The following is a 17,410-nucleotide window of genomic DNA, read 5'->3' as shown; positions in this document are numbered from 1 at the left end:
ATCCTATGAACAAGGTACCATTATTACCCCCATTTTACAGATGAAGAAGTTAAGGTTGAAAGAGATTACCTGATTTATTTAGAGTCACATAGCTATTATCTGGAGCATTATTCAAACTCAAGATTTCTGAGGCACAGTCCAGTGGTGTAGACACAGTTATCACTGTCTCTAAAAGAGAGACATTCAGTAGCTATACAGAGCATTTACTGACTGGCAAACAATATGGACTAAATCACAAATACAAGAAATAATAATTATATAGTTTAAGCATACTTACTAGATGAAGGCATTGTGTTTAATGAAATTCAGTTTTTCTTTGTTCTAAAATTTATTTTATCAAAACTAATACTTTTATAAACTTTTATAAAACTTTATTATAAAAATACTTTTATAAAACTTTTATAAACTTGGAAAAGCATACGTTTTGTTATTTTTTTAGAAAACCAGTCATCAAATATTTAAAGGTCTAGGACTATTCTATTGGCTATATATACTTTAGGACATACAGGAAAGATCTTATAATTTTTATAGGAAAATAAGATAAATAGCAAACTAGAGAACAAGATGAGAACCAAAATGATGTGATGAATAGTATTTGAAGATTTAAAGAAGAAATTATTTTGAGATGAAAAGGAGATACAGAGGTGGTGAGAATTGAAGTGGGTTATGACAGTCTTGGCTCAATGAATAGTGATTATATTCAAGGAAGACAGAATAGCACAAACAAAAACTCAAAAGCAGGAGTTATTATAGCAGATGGAAATGACAATGAAAGAAAGAAAAAATAATGGAATATTGAAATCATGTTGGGAATCTTTTTTTTTTTTTTTTGGCAAGGTGATTTGGGTTAAGTGACTTACCAAGGATCACATGGTTAGTAAGTGTTTAGTGTCTGAAGTCAGATCTAAACTTAGATCCTTCTGACATCAGAGTTTGTGTTCTATCCGTTGCACCATCTAGCTGCCTTCCTGTTGGGAAATTTTAAGACCAAGTTGGACAGATGGATATGGCTTAATGAGTATAGCTAATTTTGGGGCAGTTCAAGACTTCCCTCTTATACAAAAAAACTACTTAACCCTGAGCTCTTCTCACCCTTCTGTACCTCCAGGCAAATTTCTAAAACAATTATATAGCAAGTTCCTGTAGTTGTCATTTTTGTTCAGCCATTTCAGTGATGTCTGACTCTGTGACCTCATTTTACTGATGAGGAAACTGAGCTAAAACAGGATTAAGTGACTTGCCCAGGGTCATACAGCTAGGAAATATTGAGGCCTGATTTGAACTCTGGAAGAAGTGCTTTCAAGACTTCAGGCCTGTTATTCTATCCACTGTGCCATCTAGTTATTCTAATATGAAATATTACATGAGTACATAAGAGAAGCTCATAACAAAATAGTGTGAGAGATTATTGCTAGCAAGAGGAAACAGGAAAGTTTCATGAAGAGGATAGCAATACAGCTTAAATAATAGAAATTCAATAGGCCAAGAAAAAGAAAGATATTTCTAACAGAGGGAACATCATGAACAAACGCCATCATTGCTTTGTTTGTAGTAAGGAAATTGGGAGTTTGTTTGATGCTGGATTATACAGGGTTTTGAATATTAGGCAAATGAGCTTAAACATAGTTTGCAATAGAGAGCCACTGACAGTTTTAAACAGAGCAGTGTCATGATCAGACCTGTGCATAATAAATATTATTCTGGAAATGGGAGGAAAAGTGGGTTGATGTGAGAAAAGAGTAGAGGAAGGAGGAACTTTTAGAAAGTTATTTTAATAGTCCAAATCAAGTAGTAAAAGATAGTGGCAACAAAATTGGACAAGATGTAAGAGATGCTATGGAGAAGTAATTCACAATTTATTGGATATAAGAGGCAAAGGAGGGGGAACAGTCCCAAAATGAGTCCCAAAACTCTGAACATGGGAGACTGGGAAATTTGTGGTAATGACGATCAGGCTCTTTACCCAACAGAGACATTTATGCAAATAATCACCCAAAGGAGAAGGACATGCAGAAAAAGATACCTAGAATGTGTGATGGAACTTCATGAATGTAGCCCATAATTCCAAAGAAATTCTACTTAACTTTCATACTTTAAATTTGTCTAAACACTTTCAGAATGGAGAAACTCAGCTGCTTTTGTCAATGGCATTATAAAACCACATAGCCTTTCACATCTGTGGGTTAGGAGGAAGTTGAGTTGTTATTATATAATTGTTTGAATAGAAAAAAGACTTCTGGAAGCACTTTGTGTGTAGTTATATGTATAGCCTTAACGCAGATTAACCAAAAACAAACACCAGTTGAGTAGCAGTGAAATAAACTAAACAATACATATTTTCTTATTTTATCTGAAAACTTCCAATGTGAATAACACAAATAGACAGATGGCAACACTGTGGAGAAACTATATATATATATATATTTTAAATCTACTTAGAGATTATGTTCTGGTGTAAACTTGCATTGTCTTGGAGGAGATATAGAAATGAAGTTTCTGCATAATCACATATATACATATATACACACACACATTTTTGTGTATGTATGTACATATATAAAAATTAATTCAAAGGATGAAACATCTGATTGGAGAAGAACCAATCACAGCTTTTCACATAGTAACATACCATCATGCCTCTGTAGAACTACTTTCTTTGAACAGTCCTGTTTGCAAAGGTAGGAAAAATTATGAATAATTCACTGAGAGGAATTATTACCTTTCTCGTTAGCCTTGGCAGGTTCTCCTTTGCACTAAATGGAACAGGGAAAATGGAGAGTATGCAAAAGTAACCTCTTAATGTTGAAAGCAAGTAAATATCCTTCACCAGAGAGAAAACAAACTAAGTCTTATAATGGTAAACTGAAGACCGAAAGCATCATGGTCATGAATTCAAACTAGAAGAGCTTTTTATTCAAAGTAAATTTATTTCTAATTGATTATAATGTTTTTTATTAAGGAAATGTTAAAAGAAAAATATACATCCTACTCAAATCTGGGAACCAAAAATGGGCCAGATCAAAACTAGCATTAGATCAAGCAAGGAGTGAAAACAAGTCACTATTAGTGAATAGTGAGAATTAGAAGTTGGTTTCCATAATAAATAACACTTTTGTACTTCAAGATTTATACTTATATTTAGTGATTTTAATTGATTTAGTGATTTAATTTAATTTTTTTAACGTATAATTAAGTGGAAAAGTATGCTAATACTTCTTCTCCAGCCCCATTAATAACTTTAGTGTTAAGACTTTCTGTTATTTACCATATTTGAATATTCCAATTAAATGGCTCCAACCCAAACCCTGTTTACTATCATGGTGTCAGTTTATCTTAATTCTTAATTTAGGGAAAACATTTAAGAGGAAATAGTCCTATGAATGTGGCCAGAGGAACATCAGACAGATATATCCTGAGGTATCAATGAAGTATAAAAAATACAGAACTAAACAAAGGAGATGTATTGATTTTAATTTGCATGTTTCAATTAAATAATTTGTCAAATTGTATACAAATTTTGACTTTAAAGGGATACATTAAAAAAAAAAAAACCAAGCTAGAAACCATGCACAAATAATATTAAGCAGAAAATGATTAAGAGAGACCTCAGAGATTAGAAAATTATTGAAATGTTTACAACTTTTCAAAACATTTTCACAGTTAAAAAAAAAATCTGATACATTTTGGGGGAATTTTTTCCTTATCATAAATTTTTACTTTTATCATCCCATCATTTTTACATAGTTCTCTCTTTGAGCTGAGAGGAGAAGGGAGAACAGACTTTGAACCTTTGGCTTTGTTGATATAGAGGAACTTCTGATGTGGAAACTACCTTTACCAATGCAGATGGAAAACTCATCTATAATTTTAGAGAGTTTCTTGGTAGTACTGAGAGGTTAAATAACTTTACCAAGATCCTATAGTTAGTATGTGTCAGAGGCAAAATTGAGCCTAGATTATGCTAACTCCAAGGTGGGCAAGATCTCCAGCCTCTATGCCATGCCATTAGAAAAAGATATTGGGTGCTAAATTGTTGATGTTTGGATACTGTTTCCAGAGATGGGCACCAAAGACAGTGCTCCCAATAATCTGTCTTCCTTCCCACTCCATGCTCAATCACTGTTTTCTTGATACAATAAGAATTAAATGAAAAAAAACGAAAGAAAGAAAGAAAGAAATTAGTTGTTTTAGCACTTTTTTTTTTTTTTTTTTTTTTTTTTTTTTTTTTTACTATTTTAGAGCATGAAAGTCAATTAATTGGGTTCATCTCAGGCAGCACACCTGATGACAGATGTCATTAAAATCCCAAATTCTTCCCCCTCTTTTCCTGGTTGCAAACTGAAGAGCACTTGCTTTCTGAATGGTCTACAGTTGAAATTGGTGCAGAAATCTAAGTAGATTCACATCAAAGTTTTCCAAACACAGAGATGTTACACAGACCTGCAGTTGTCACTATAGTACTACCAAATCGTGGGATTTAGGAAAAGCAGACCCATAAGGCCATTAGTATATCCCTTTGAATACATAAATCTAGCACTCCCTAGTGTTTATGAGCTTTCTTTTTTCATCTCTGATTTATTGTCCTCATCATTTTGGCCCGGTTGTTTTTCTTCAGTGTTTGCTGGATCATCTGAAAGGGAAAATATATATATATATATATAAATATTTATATATATAATATATGCATATAATATATATATTTAAAACAGATCATTCTCATTTATCTTTCTGATTAATTGTGCTTGATGAGAGACATTTAAGCATTTCCTGCTAAATGGATATAATTGTTTAGTCTCTTTAATTTCTCTCAGTATTTCCCTACTGTTCTACCCTCCTCTTTCTTTTCTACTGTATCCTTCGAGAATAAATTGTACCTTCATGAACATTCAGATAGCACACAAAGATTAAGCAATTAAATTTATGGAATCTATTCCACAAGATAGATTTTTGAATCTAAGTAGGCACCAGTGTCTTTGCAGATTATGTCTACTCAGCATTTATGTGAGAATACTTTTCTTTTTTTCAGTATAAAAATTTAGAAACTACAGGATACCAGTCAGATTCATAATAGATAGAATTTGGTAATGACAAAGTAGCAGAGATATAACTGGGATTTGGAAACTGGGGCTTTGCACCAAGGTGATAAATTAAAGGCTATTGACGCACTTGCAATCTTTACAATGCAGAAACAATTTGGTAAATAGTTAGCAAGAATATTTAAAATCAAGCTTCCTCCACCAGTGCAAAGCATACTCCTCTTCAACATGAGTTTACCCACCCACCCACCCACCCACCTAGTCCCATTAGCCTTTCCTCACTTAAACCCAATTCACTCCCATGTCATAGCTTCACCTCCCAGATGTCTTGTACCTCTTCAAGAAGGAAGGACAAACAACTGCAATTTGCCCCACCTCTACCTCAGCACACCCATGGGAGAAAGCCTATTGAGCTTCTCAGTCACAAAACTTTGCTAAGTGTAGGTCAGTACCCTAGCAAAAAACTACATCTAAAAATCTGAATTCTGAGTCTCTTTATCCTGTCTTAATTTAGAATTCAGGAATTTTTCTATTTTTTTTTTGCTCATGCTGTAGAATATTTCAGCCTTCCCTTTTTTACTTAAAATGGGGAAGAATAAAGATCTACAATCTTAAGCATTACTGACCTCTTGGGGAAAAACTTCCCAATTGCAGAAATGATGTGACATACTACAATACCACATAATAATACTGTCACCTGTGTGCAGGATGTGCTGCCTCTTTTAATAGAACCTAGTATAGCATGCACATTTTTGCCTTACCACATTGTTGATTGCTTTTGACTGATTTTTTCCCTGTGGCAACTGGGGTTAAGTGACTTGCCCAGGGTCACAAGCTAGGAAATGTTAAGTGTCTGAGACCACATTTGAACTCAGGTCCTCCTGACTTCAAGGCTGATGTTGTATCCACTGCACCACCTAGCTGCCCCCTTTTCACTGATTTCTCAGTGAAAACAGTGGAAAAAAAAGTGGTCCCTTGTTAATTAACTAATGTCAGCATTGCCATGCCAATGTGAGGGAAAAGGCCATCTAGGTAAAAGAGCCCTTAAGAAGAAGCTGCTTACTTTGATTACTGAGTATTCTTTATAACTCTCTAAGTAACTATTGCCTAAGTAACTATTGCTATTGCTTTCTGTCACTGTACACATTTCTTTGATTCTTTTTTTTTTTTATTTAATGATTACTTTATAATGACAACATTATTCCTTGCACTCGTTTCTTTTCCGATTTTTTTCCCCCTCCCTCCCTCCACCCCCTCCCCTAGATGGCAAGCAGTCCTTTATATGTTGGATATGTTGCAGTATATCCTAGATACAATATATGATTGCAGAACCGAACAGTTCTCTTGTTGCATAGGGAGAATTGGATTCAGAAGGTATAAATAACCCGGGAAGAAAAACTAAAATGCAGATAGTTCACATTTATTTCCCAGTGTTCATTCTTTGGGTGTAGCTGCTTATGTCCGTCATTTATCAATTGAAACTCAGTTAGGTCTCTTTGTCAAAGAAATCCACTTCCATCAAAATATGTCCTCATACAATATCGTTGTCGAAGTGTATAATGATCTCCTGGTTCTGCTCATTTCACTTAGCATCAGTTCATGTAAGTCTCGCCAGTCCTCTCTGTATTCATCCTGCTGGTCATTTCTTACAGAACAATAATATTCCATAACATTCATATACCACAATTTACCCAGCCATTCTCCAATTGATGGGCATCCATTCATTTTCCAGTTTCTAGCCACTACAAACAGGGCTGCTACAAACATTTTGGCACATACAGGTCCCTTTCCCTTCTTTAGTATTTCTTTGGGATATAAGCCCAATAGAAACACTGCTGGATCAAAGGGTATGCACAATTTGATAATTTTTTGGGCATAATTCCAGATTGCTCTCCAGAATGGTTGGATTCGTTCACAACTCCACCAACAATGCATTAGTGTCCCAGTTTTCCCGCATCCCCTTCTTTGATTCTTAATATTCATTTCTCTACTCTTGCACATGAGTCTTCCTCTATGATACTGCCCTCTTTCACTTCTGACTTAATTATAATTTCTTATGTAATTCTATCTCATTTTTCTCATCCTAAATAATACCTAGCATTTTTATAGTACTTTAAGATTTGCAAAGTCCTTTATAAATGTTATCTCATTTGATTCTCACCCCAAACCTCGGGAAATAATTGCTATTATCATCTCCATTTTTACAGATGAAGAAATCGAGGCTGAGGAAAGTTAAGTGAACTGACCAGGATCACACAAGTAGTAAATGTCTGAGGCTGGATTCTAACTTTCTGACCCAATTCTTTTGAAATATAATTAACAAAATATTTTTTAAGTAAGTTCACAGATCCATTTACTGCTCTAGGTTCCTGGAGATGAAACCTTAAGATGGTTTAGCATCTCCTTATGAGGAAACCTTCAGTTATTCCAGGTGCTTAGAAACAAAGTTTAGAATGAATATGAAATTACTTCAGACCTACTTCCTCTGGCTCCTAAAAACCAAAATTTTTTGTAATTCTGAGACTCCAACAGAGGAAGAATGATAAAATGATTAGATCTTTGGGGGCTGGTTGTAAATTCTGAGAGCCTCACAGGATCAGGGCAGAAAACACACCTCTAAACCGACTTTGATGTAGAGCAATCATTTATTTCCTGATATCTTCATCTCTGAAAGAAAGTAACCCTCTCTAGTCCCTTCTCTACTCTTTCCCAGTGCTTACACTTGCAGTTCAGTATCTCTCTATTGATCAGACTATTTAGAGCCCGAGGCCTAATGCAGCTTAGAATCTTTTTCAACAGAAAACTATTCCAGATACCTGAAGGCTAAGTCCTGAAACAGGTAAGATAGGTTGAAATTGTGATTCTTTGTTTTCCCTCTTTGTCCAATCTCCTAATTTTATTTCTAGTTATTTTCCAATTAAATTTAAATTAAATTGCAATTTTACAATTTCCAAATTGTCAGTCTTTCTTTTTTACTTATTTGTCCATTTCTCTCCATCTTTTGAACATCTTTCTCTATTCAGCTAGTTATATGGTTCAAAATCTTTGCTGCCTGCCTTCTTTACCCCGCAACTTCTGAGTTTAATATTCTTCTGGAATATCCTTTTGCCAGTTTTCCTTTACTTTGTTCAGGTCTCATATACTTACTAGCTGTGTGATCCTGGGCAAGTCATTTACCCCTTTTCCCCTCAGTTTCCTTATCTGAAAAATGAGCTAGAGAACAAAATGGCAAACCACTCATTTTTGTGCCAAGAAAAGTCTAAATGTAGTCATGAAAAGTTGGACACAACTGAAAATGACTGAACAAGAATACAAAATAAAATTGTCATATAGCATAGGGCTGAAAAATTTCTTAAGAGGTCATCTAATCCAACCCCAATATTAAACAAATGAGGAAACTGAGGTTTAGAGAAGATTTATCTAAGGCTAAAAAGCAAGTACAGAAACAGGAATGGAGCCCATGACTTAATCCAGGGTACCCTTTCCATCATACAGAGTAAGCAGTTTACCATCAAAAAGACAAACTTTTGACCTACAGAGAAAAATACCCCACATACACAAAACTAGTTAATCATGAAGAAAATAAGCATCAAGGAAAATAAGACAAAAGATTTGCTTACCAGCAACAGTACTTTCAGCATTACTTTGTGACAAGTTGAGGTTTTCTAGCTTTTGAGGCAGTTCTAATGGTGATCCAGGACTATCAGAAGACTCCCGGATGTCTGGTAAAGCATTCCGACGACCTGTCCTTCCTGAAGATGAAAAATCTGTGACCACAGGCTCTACATCAGTCATTTCTGAGTCCTTTCCTCATAGCAACATCTGCAAATAGAATGCTCAAATTAGAGAATAAATCAATTTTAAAAATTAAAGATCTAGAAAATTCTAGTCCAGTAAAAGAAATATTAGAGCAACAACCTACCAAGGATTATTGAGTTATAGCCTCATGATACTAGCACATCTGTCTCATACATGCCTATCATTTGTGCATTATATCAGAGCTTCTATCTGCACACTGGCTTACTATCCTGAATTAAGTAGAGAGTCTTCAGTAGTGTTAACCAAAGTTCTCTAAATAAGTCTTCCTCAGACTTCCTATGAACCACTAGTATGCTTTGAAGGGAGCAGATCTCTTTCATTTTGTTCTCCTTTTCTGAGGATGGCTCTACCAGAATGAGAATTGAAGGGGAAATGAAAATGAATTTGTTTGGCTACTCATAAGCCCAATCCTTAGTGCAATTTTTGGCCAAAATCCTACCATAATTTGAGAATGCCAGATGAAACATTTGTCCCTAAGCTTTAGCAAAATTAAAAATTTAATTCCAGCCTTTTTTTTTAACTTCTTTTATTTAAAACTGTTCTATCAACTAATCTTCAATGAATCTCATGATTTATAAGGATACACAATTTGTATTGTTTTTTAAAATACCTTTAATAGCTGTTTCCCTTTGTGCCTTCTTCCCTTTGCATCTCTGACTAGGCAAGCAATTGTTAGTGGCTAAGAAGAAAGTCTAAAGAAACTATTTTTACAATACGTGAAGGTCAGTACAAGATTATATGCTGCTGACCACTCTCCTCTACTTTCTGCCAGTTCACTCTTTTAATAAGGCCAAACTCAAAATCTAGACTATCATGATAAAAATAAAAAATAAAACAAGCATATTCATATTTAAAATTTCACCAAGCTTTTTTGATTTCTTCTAGTTCAGTTTTGGACAAAGTCAGTATTGAATATTATCATCATCCTAATTTCAAAATACTAAGAAGATGTCTTTTAAAAATACTTAAATGGAGTAAATATATTATATTAGAAAAAGCATCAAGGGCATTTACTGCACATAATGTGTGTATGAGCACGTGTGTTTGTAAGAGAAAGAGTAAAAAAAAAAAATTATAGTTCTGGTCCCCAAGGAATTTATAATGAAAAGATCAGAATGGTAAAAATACAGTAGTACGTTAGTTAGAAAAATGAAAGATATCTTATCTTGATGTGTTTGCTTTTTCATTTTACTATCTTATGAAGATGATTAAGTCTAATTATGTCAACCAAAATAGTCAATGATTGAGAATTTTTCTTCTTTTCTCCTCTGCAGAAGTGACTCATTTTTGCTTTGTCTATTGCTGTGGTTAATTAACTTGTTTGTGTCTTGGACCTCTTAAGACAGCCTGATATGTCAATAGAATCCTTATTCAGAAAAATGTTTGGTGCTTACATTCATAATTAAAAGAAAAGCTAAATTTCAGTTGAAGTTCGTGAAAATAGAGATGAATTTTTTTCCCATTAAGTTCAGGGACCTCCTGCAATCTATGTACCACCTGGATATCTATGGACCTGAAGTTAAGAAGCTCTGGTTCATTGTGACCTTCTAATATAATTAATAAAAAATCCTGCCATCACTGTAGACAAGGCAGTTTCACTTTGTATCACCTAGGGCATATTTGTGTTTCTGTTTCTTGTAAGTAGGTCGATAACAAACTGCTTTAACAAAAACTCTGGATCTTCTTCACCACCCCAAATACATGTACATATACTGGTCATTTCTGCAGTCTCAGAAACATTATAAATGCAAAACTAATACAACTAGTTTGGAAAAGCAGAATGATCCATTGAAGGCATAAGATTGATTTCTCTGGCCAATTCACAATAGGATAAAAACAAGCAACATCTTCTATAAATTCACCATCTAGAAGCAAATGAATATAGCTTCTGATTTTATTTTCTTCTTAACTCTCCCTAGTTTCTATACCTCTTTTGCCTATTTGTTCATGTTTGCTATCTGCCACAGCATTCACCGTTGTCAAATGTTAAGTTTCCTAAAGAATTCAACTTTAATATCATCTCTATTGACCGTCTGGTAACTTAAATTTCTTGAATACAAAGCCAAAGTAAAAGGAATAATCTTCCTGAAACCACTATCTAGTTCTGTACACTTAATTTAAAATGAACTATATGCTCACTAAATCAATATTTTAAAACAAAGAGTCAGAGAATCTGATCATTTATTTAAAGAAACTGACAAAGGAAAAATTAAATATGTTCTTAGGAAAGTTGATGTCATGGCTATTATCATCACCCTACCATCTCATATTAAATGGTACTTCTTTGATTGGGAAGGGAGGGGAGAAGCTTAAGGAGATGTTAGGGAAGAATTGCAGGCTAATTGCACATTAAATATATCCTATCTTAATATAAATAACAAGGCAAATAAATGATTTAGGGCAGAATTTCTTTGTTTTAAATATTATTTTGAACTGTGAGTGTTCTTTTGTTTGAAAAAGCAAAGTATACCTCCAGATAATAATATTTAATTCACTGTTAATCTTACTGACCAGGTCACCAGACAAGAGAAAGACATACCTTTATAATCTTGATTGTTGTTGTTTTTTCCCTTTCTGAAACTTGAATCCCAATAAAAGGTATCATAATAATATTTTCATTTTATTTTTATCATGGAAATCCTCTATTTATCCATATATTAAGAAATCTTTCTAGGATAAATATAGTTGTCAGGAATACAACATACACACATTTTAAAAAGCTTTTATTTGCTTAATGTCAACTCAAAATGATGCTGTTGGATTTACCCACAAGTTTACTTTTAAAAAAAAAAATTAGCCCCATCCTTTTTTTTTTTTTTTAATAACCTAACATTACACAATGACATTCATTAAATAAAACTTTCAATATAATCAAGAGATAAATCCACCTTCTATTTGAACAAACATGTACCATTTAATTTTTTACTTTCCAAAGTCCATTTTGGGCTTAATCAACATTTCCAAACCATATTCAGCGGACACATTAAAGTTATTTTCAGCCATGAGAACATCTTCAGAAGGTCAAAATTGTATTCAAAATGCAAAGTCACAGACTTATCTTATGCTTATCATCTTTCTGATGACAGTCATGCAGCAATAATGCATCTCATTACAGCATAACATCCTTAAATTGTGCTACTTGCCAACTGTGACCCTAACCTTTGACTAATGTGGATAATGGGCAAGATCTACTACCAGAGGTTGTATAAACTCTTTAAATTCAAGAATGATCTTTGTTTCTTTAATGCCTGGCAAAGCACCTTTGTACCTCCCAGATTCAATAAATATTTGCTTAATCGATTTTATTTTTGTTTATGTTTGTTTTCAACATTATTGACAACTGGGAAAAAGTCTTCTGCTACATATCCAAATCACCAAATTTAATAAGATCTCTTAATACCTTGGGCAGCTGGCTTTGGAGTCAGGAAGACTCATTTTCCTGAATTCAGATCTGTGTGATTCTGGGCAAATCAATTAACCCTTTTTGACCGAGTTTCCTCATTTTAAATTGAGCTGGAATAGGAAATGGTAAACCATTCTAATATCTTTGTCAAGTAAACCCTAAATAGAATCACAAAGAGTTAGACGCAATTGAAATGATTAACAAGAACTTAATATGCCTTAAAAATCCTTATAGAAATCCCTGAAGCAATAAGGGATTAATTACACAGGTATCATACTCTTTTCTCCTTACCCCCTCCCCCTATACATACTCTACTTCTCTTCCCTCCTGGATAATGTGCCACTAATATTCTTTTTTCTTCTCTTTCATCTTCCTTATTCAATCCTTATATCTCTCTTGGCTCCTTCCCAGATGTTATCAAACATATGCATATCTCTATGATTAGAGGAACAATTTTGTTTTTACCCTGAAAGCTTTTCAAACTCTCATCACTTTAATAGGGAATTTCTAATAAAAAGTTATCTACACTCCCAGATTTCATTTTTTAATTCTAGTCCTGTTAAATTTGGAATCTAACTTTAACATTCTATTCATACAACTTTTTTTTAAAATAACCAGTGATTCTTTAAATATAAAATCTTATAGCCTTTTCTCAGTCCTTATCCTCACTGATCTTTCTGCATTATTTAGCACTGATAAGACTCACTCTTACTGGCATCTTTCAACTCTCTCCTTAGCCATCTGGCAGCCTTTTTGACTTTCTTTCACCAGATTATCTTCCTCCTCCTGCTTCCTTGAAGGGTGAACACCCCTACAAGTGATTATTCATTTTTGCCCTTTCCTCTCTTTTCCTCTTATCTTTCTTTCTTCCCCTCCCGTTTTTTTTTTCTTCCCTTCTCTCTCTTCCCTTTCTGTTCTCCCCAGCTATACACTCCTCCTTTTCTTTTTCCTTCCTGTACTTTCATTTTAAACATTGGTGATCTCATTAAATCCAATGGCATCACTTCTCTAATGTTGCTAATGACATTCTTTTCCAAATTATTTTGTATTTATTTTGATTATGTCTTATATTTAATTTTCTGCACTCTTATATCCACTAATAGAGTGTAAGCTCCTTGAGGGGCATCAACTTTTTTTTTTTGGTCTTAGAATACTTAGTACCTAAACACTGTGTTTAGAACATAACAGGTATTTAATAAATGCTTGTTACTCTTGTATCCAATGGATAGAGATTTTCTCAACCTCTTCATTTTCCAGATAAGGAAGTTAAGAATCTGACCAAAGGAGTGACTTGCTTTAGACTGAACAATAAATTAGTGAAGAGTTGGATCCATTGGTGGATTGTGAATGGATCCAACCATTCTGGAGAGCAATCTGGAATTATGTTCAAAAAGTTTTCAAACTGTGCATACCCTTTGATCCAGCAGTGTTACTACTGGGCCTAGATCCCAAAGAGATCTTAAAGAAGGGAAAGGAACCTACAGGTGCAAAAATGTTTGTGGCAGCCCTTTTTGTAGTGGTAAGAAACTGGAAACTGAGTAGATGCCCATCAATTGGAGAATGGCTGAATAAGTTATAGTATATGAATGTTATGGAATATTATTGTTCTGTAAGAAATGACCAGGAAGATTATTTCAGAGAGAACTAGAGAGACTTACATGAACTGATGCTAAATGAAATGAGCATAACCAGAAGATCATTATATACGGCAACAACAAGACTATACAATGATCACTTCTGTTGGACATGGCTCTCTTCAACAGTGAGATGATTCAAACCAGTTCCAATTGTTCAGTGATGGAGAGAGCCATCTACACACTGTGGGAACTGAGTGTGTGGACCACAACATAGCACTTTCACTCTGTTATTCTTTGCTTGCATTTTGTTTTTTTTTAATCAGTTTTTTTTCCTTCATGGTACAATTTTTCTTGTGCAGCAAGATAACTGTATAAATATGTATACATATATTGGATTTAACATATATTTTAACATATTTAACATGTATTGGACTACCTGCCATCTAGGGGAAGAAGTGGGGGGAAGAAGAGGAAAATTTGGAACAGAAGGTTTCGCAAAGGTCAGTGTTGAAAAACTGTCCATGCATATATTTTGTAAATAAAAAGTTTTAATTAAAAAAAAAAAAAAGAATTGGGTCCAAACTCTAACTAATAGTCCACTGATTTCTTTATATTACTCTCCGTTCAACTAGTCTTGAAGATAATTCCTATCCAAAAAATAAAAACAATTTTCCCCTTCTGCATTAAAAAATTAAATTATGCATCCTTGGATATTACTAGATATTTTACTCCTGAGCAATCATTTTTTAACAGTTCACAATCCAGGTTGGGGAGGGGAGGAGCTAAATAAGATTGAATTAAGTAATTTCAGTTTTTTTTCAGTTGTTTTCATTTTGTTGTACTACTTGTGAGTAAAGATAAATGAAAACTCTTCTAGATGATCCCTTTTTCATCTATAAACTGATAGGATTGGACTAAATTATCTCTAATCTTACCTTCTCCAAGGTACAATAGATAACAGCACTAGTATGACAGCAGTGAGGAAAGCAAGTTCAAATCTGGCCTCAGACAGACACTAACTGAATAAGTCATTTTCCTCATCTGTAAAATGAGGAACATAAAAGCACTTACCTTGTAGTATTGAGATATATATATATTTAATATCTTATTAAAGTGTCTGCCACTTAGCAGGTGCTACATAAATGCTTCTTCTTTTCACCTCCTTCCCATCTGTATTTGCTCCAATAAGAAAATAATAGTTGTGTGGTGTATGTTGTTTAGGCACCACTTTATAAAGTAAATTTATAAATAAACATGAGTTGTATAATAGAAAAAAAAAAGCCTAACAAAGCAGCTGGTTTGCTCTCAGCAGGGGCCAGTTCCCCTTTTAATAAAAAAGGGGATTTCAGGCAGATGTCAATGGCATTTAATGTTGTAGACAAGAAGGAGAAGTGGAAGTTATTTTTGCACAATTTGGTTACAACCTGAAATGTAGATAGGGCCTTCATACGATCATGGTAACAGTAGGCCATACATAAAATCACTAAGGTTAGCCGTCTAAAATGTAACTTTTCAGGAGAACTCTAAAATGAATTCTGTTCTAGGAACTAGAAAGCATTGGTCCTCGTCTGAGTGCTACTTCTTCCTAACTGTGCTGTATAACCTTGTACAAGTCATAATTTCTGAGAACCTCTGTTTTCTCCCCTATAAATCATGCTAAAAATATCTGCATATCTTAGAGGGTTGGTAAAAGGATCAAATGAAAAAAAAAATGGCATTCAAGCATCTATAAATTGTAAGATGATATACTAACAAAAGCTATAACTGTGATGAAATATGTGGGAAAACTACAGGATAAGGAAAGAAGACACCAGGAATCAAATATAAGCTCCATCAGGAACTAGCTGTGTGACCTTGGGAACACTGCATGTCTTCTCAGTGAAATGAGGAAGTTATATTAGATGTTCTCCAAGGTCTGCTTTGTCTTAAAACTCATAATATTCTGAAAAATACTACAATTAGCCCAAACCATGACTTTCCATCTAAGTTTGGTTGAATTCATGTTAAAAAAATAATTTGGAGGCTAGCCAGATGGCAGAATTAAAAGAAATAAAATGTCCTACTAGTATATGCAATTTATAGAATGGTTGCCAATGTTTTAAAACCTCAGGAATCTTACTCTGTCCAATAAATCTGAGAATCCTTATTCTCCAGATCAAGTCCCTCTCTAGAAGACATTCATAAGCATCAATCATCACCACCTAGGTTTGTCTCCAGAGATTTTGTGACCACCAACAATTTAGTTTTGTTAAGTTGTTCAAAAAGCAGAGAAAAGATGGCACAGAGGGGATGAACCATGATGGATATGCAGCTAGAAGAGGACTTTAAGCACAGATGATGTGTTTCCTAGCCTTGACCACACTCGGATCAGATCTGTTGACATATATAAATGATGGAGGAAGGGGAAAAGAATAAGCATTTATCTAGTACCTAGAAAATGCCAAGCATTTTGCTTCTAAGGACTTTAAAATATATATTATCTCATTTGGTCCTCACAACAATCCTGCAAGGGAGCTGTTATTATTTTACATTTGAAAAAACTGGAGCAAATAGAGGGTAAGTGGTTGCCACATAACTAATATGTCCAAATCTGAACTTGAACCAGGTCTTCCTGATTCTAAGCTCTACCTACTATGCCACCAGCTGGCTCTAAACTCCTTAATAATAACCAGAACAAGAAAAAGAAGAATTCTCAGTCGAGTAGATTAGGCTATTAGAAGAGTTTAAAGAGGAATTAGATTGGCCATTATGCTTTGGGAGTGTTATAAGGAAGATTAAATGCTATAGATGGAATTGGACTAAGTAACCTCTAGAATCACTTGCAACTCTTGAGATCCTTTGATTTTACCTCAGAATACTTGTGTTTCCTCTTGTCACTTTATCTTCTAATCTCTTCTACCTCTACTTGTTCCATCTCTTGCATTCAACCATCCCCATTAGTCCATTCATGACCTAAACAAGATATCAAGTTTGTTTTTCAACAGGTATTTCCTTGAATTTTCAATGATCACCAAAGTCTAAGTCTAGGACTTTACATTTACCCATATGAAATTACATTTAATTAAGCTTGGCTCATCATTTTTTTCTCATTATCATTTTATTATTTTTATAAAGCTTTTTATTTTCAAAATACATGCATAGTTTTCATCATTCACCCTTGCAAAACCTTGTATTCTAAATTTTTTTCTCCCTCCTTTCCCCCCATCCTCTCCTCTGGACAGCAAGTAATGCAACATATTTTAAATATATGTAATTCTTCTATACATTATTTCCACAAGTATCATGCTGCACAAAAAAATCAGATCAAAAAGGAAAAAAAAAATGAGAAAGAAAAGCTCGCCATCATTTTAATATGCCAAGATTGTTTTGATTTTTTAAAAATCCTACCTCCATAATATAAAGTATTAGTGATACCTTCCAGCTCCATGTCATTTTCAACTTTGATAACTAGGTCACACTGTCTTCATGCAAGCCATCGATAAAATTATTATCTATGCCACTGAAAAAATAGGAGGCCAAGGACATGGCATTAAGGCACTCAACTAGGAACCTCTCACAAAATTCATATTCATGGA

General features: G+C 34.0%; 1 protein-coding gene across 1 annotated transcript; it reads right to left on the bottom strand.

Annotated features, from left to right (window-relative positions):
• Positions 1-1,837: 1,837 nt before the first annotated feature.
• PKIB (cAMP-dependent protein kinase inhibitor beta) lies at positions 1,838-16,787 on the bottom strand. The gene is made up of 3 exons (XM_051997680.1): positions 16,684-16,787; positions 8,657-8,858; positions 1,838-4,630 (listed from the first exon to the last, which is right to left on the bottom strand). Exons 2-3 carry the CDS (start codon positions 8,829-8,831, stop codon positions 4,548-4,550), a joined length of 258 nt encoding a protein of 85 aa, XP_051853640.1. The 5' UTR covers positions 8,832-8,858; positions 16,684-16,787; the 3' UTR covers positions 1,838-4,547.
• Between the last annotated feature and the right edge of the window lie 623 nt (positions 16,788-17,410).

Source organism: Antechinus flavipes, chromosome 4 (genome assembly GCF_016432865.1).
Source record: "Antechinus flavipes isolate AdamAnt ecotype Samford, QLD, Australia chromosome 4, AdamAnt_v2, whole genome shotgun sequence".
Classification (NCBI taxonomy): Eukaryota; Metazoa; Chordata; class Mammalia; order Dasyuromorphia; family Dasyuridae; genus Antechinus; species Antechinus flavipes.
Note: the sequence above shows the minus strand (reverse complement) of the source record. Positions and strands in the feature narration are given on the sequence as shown.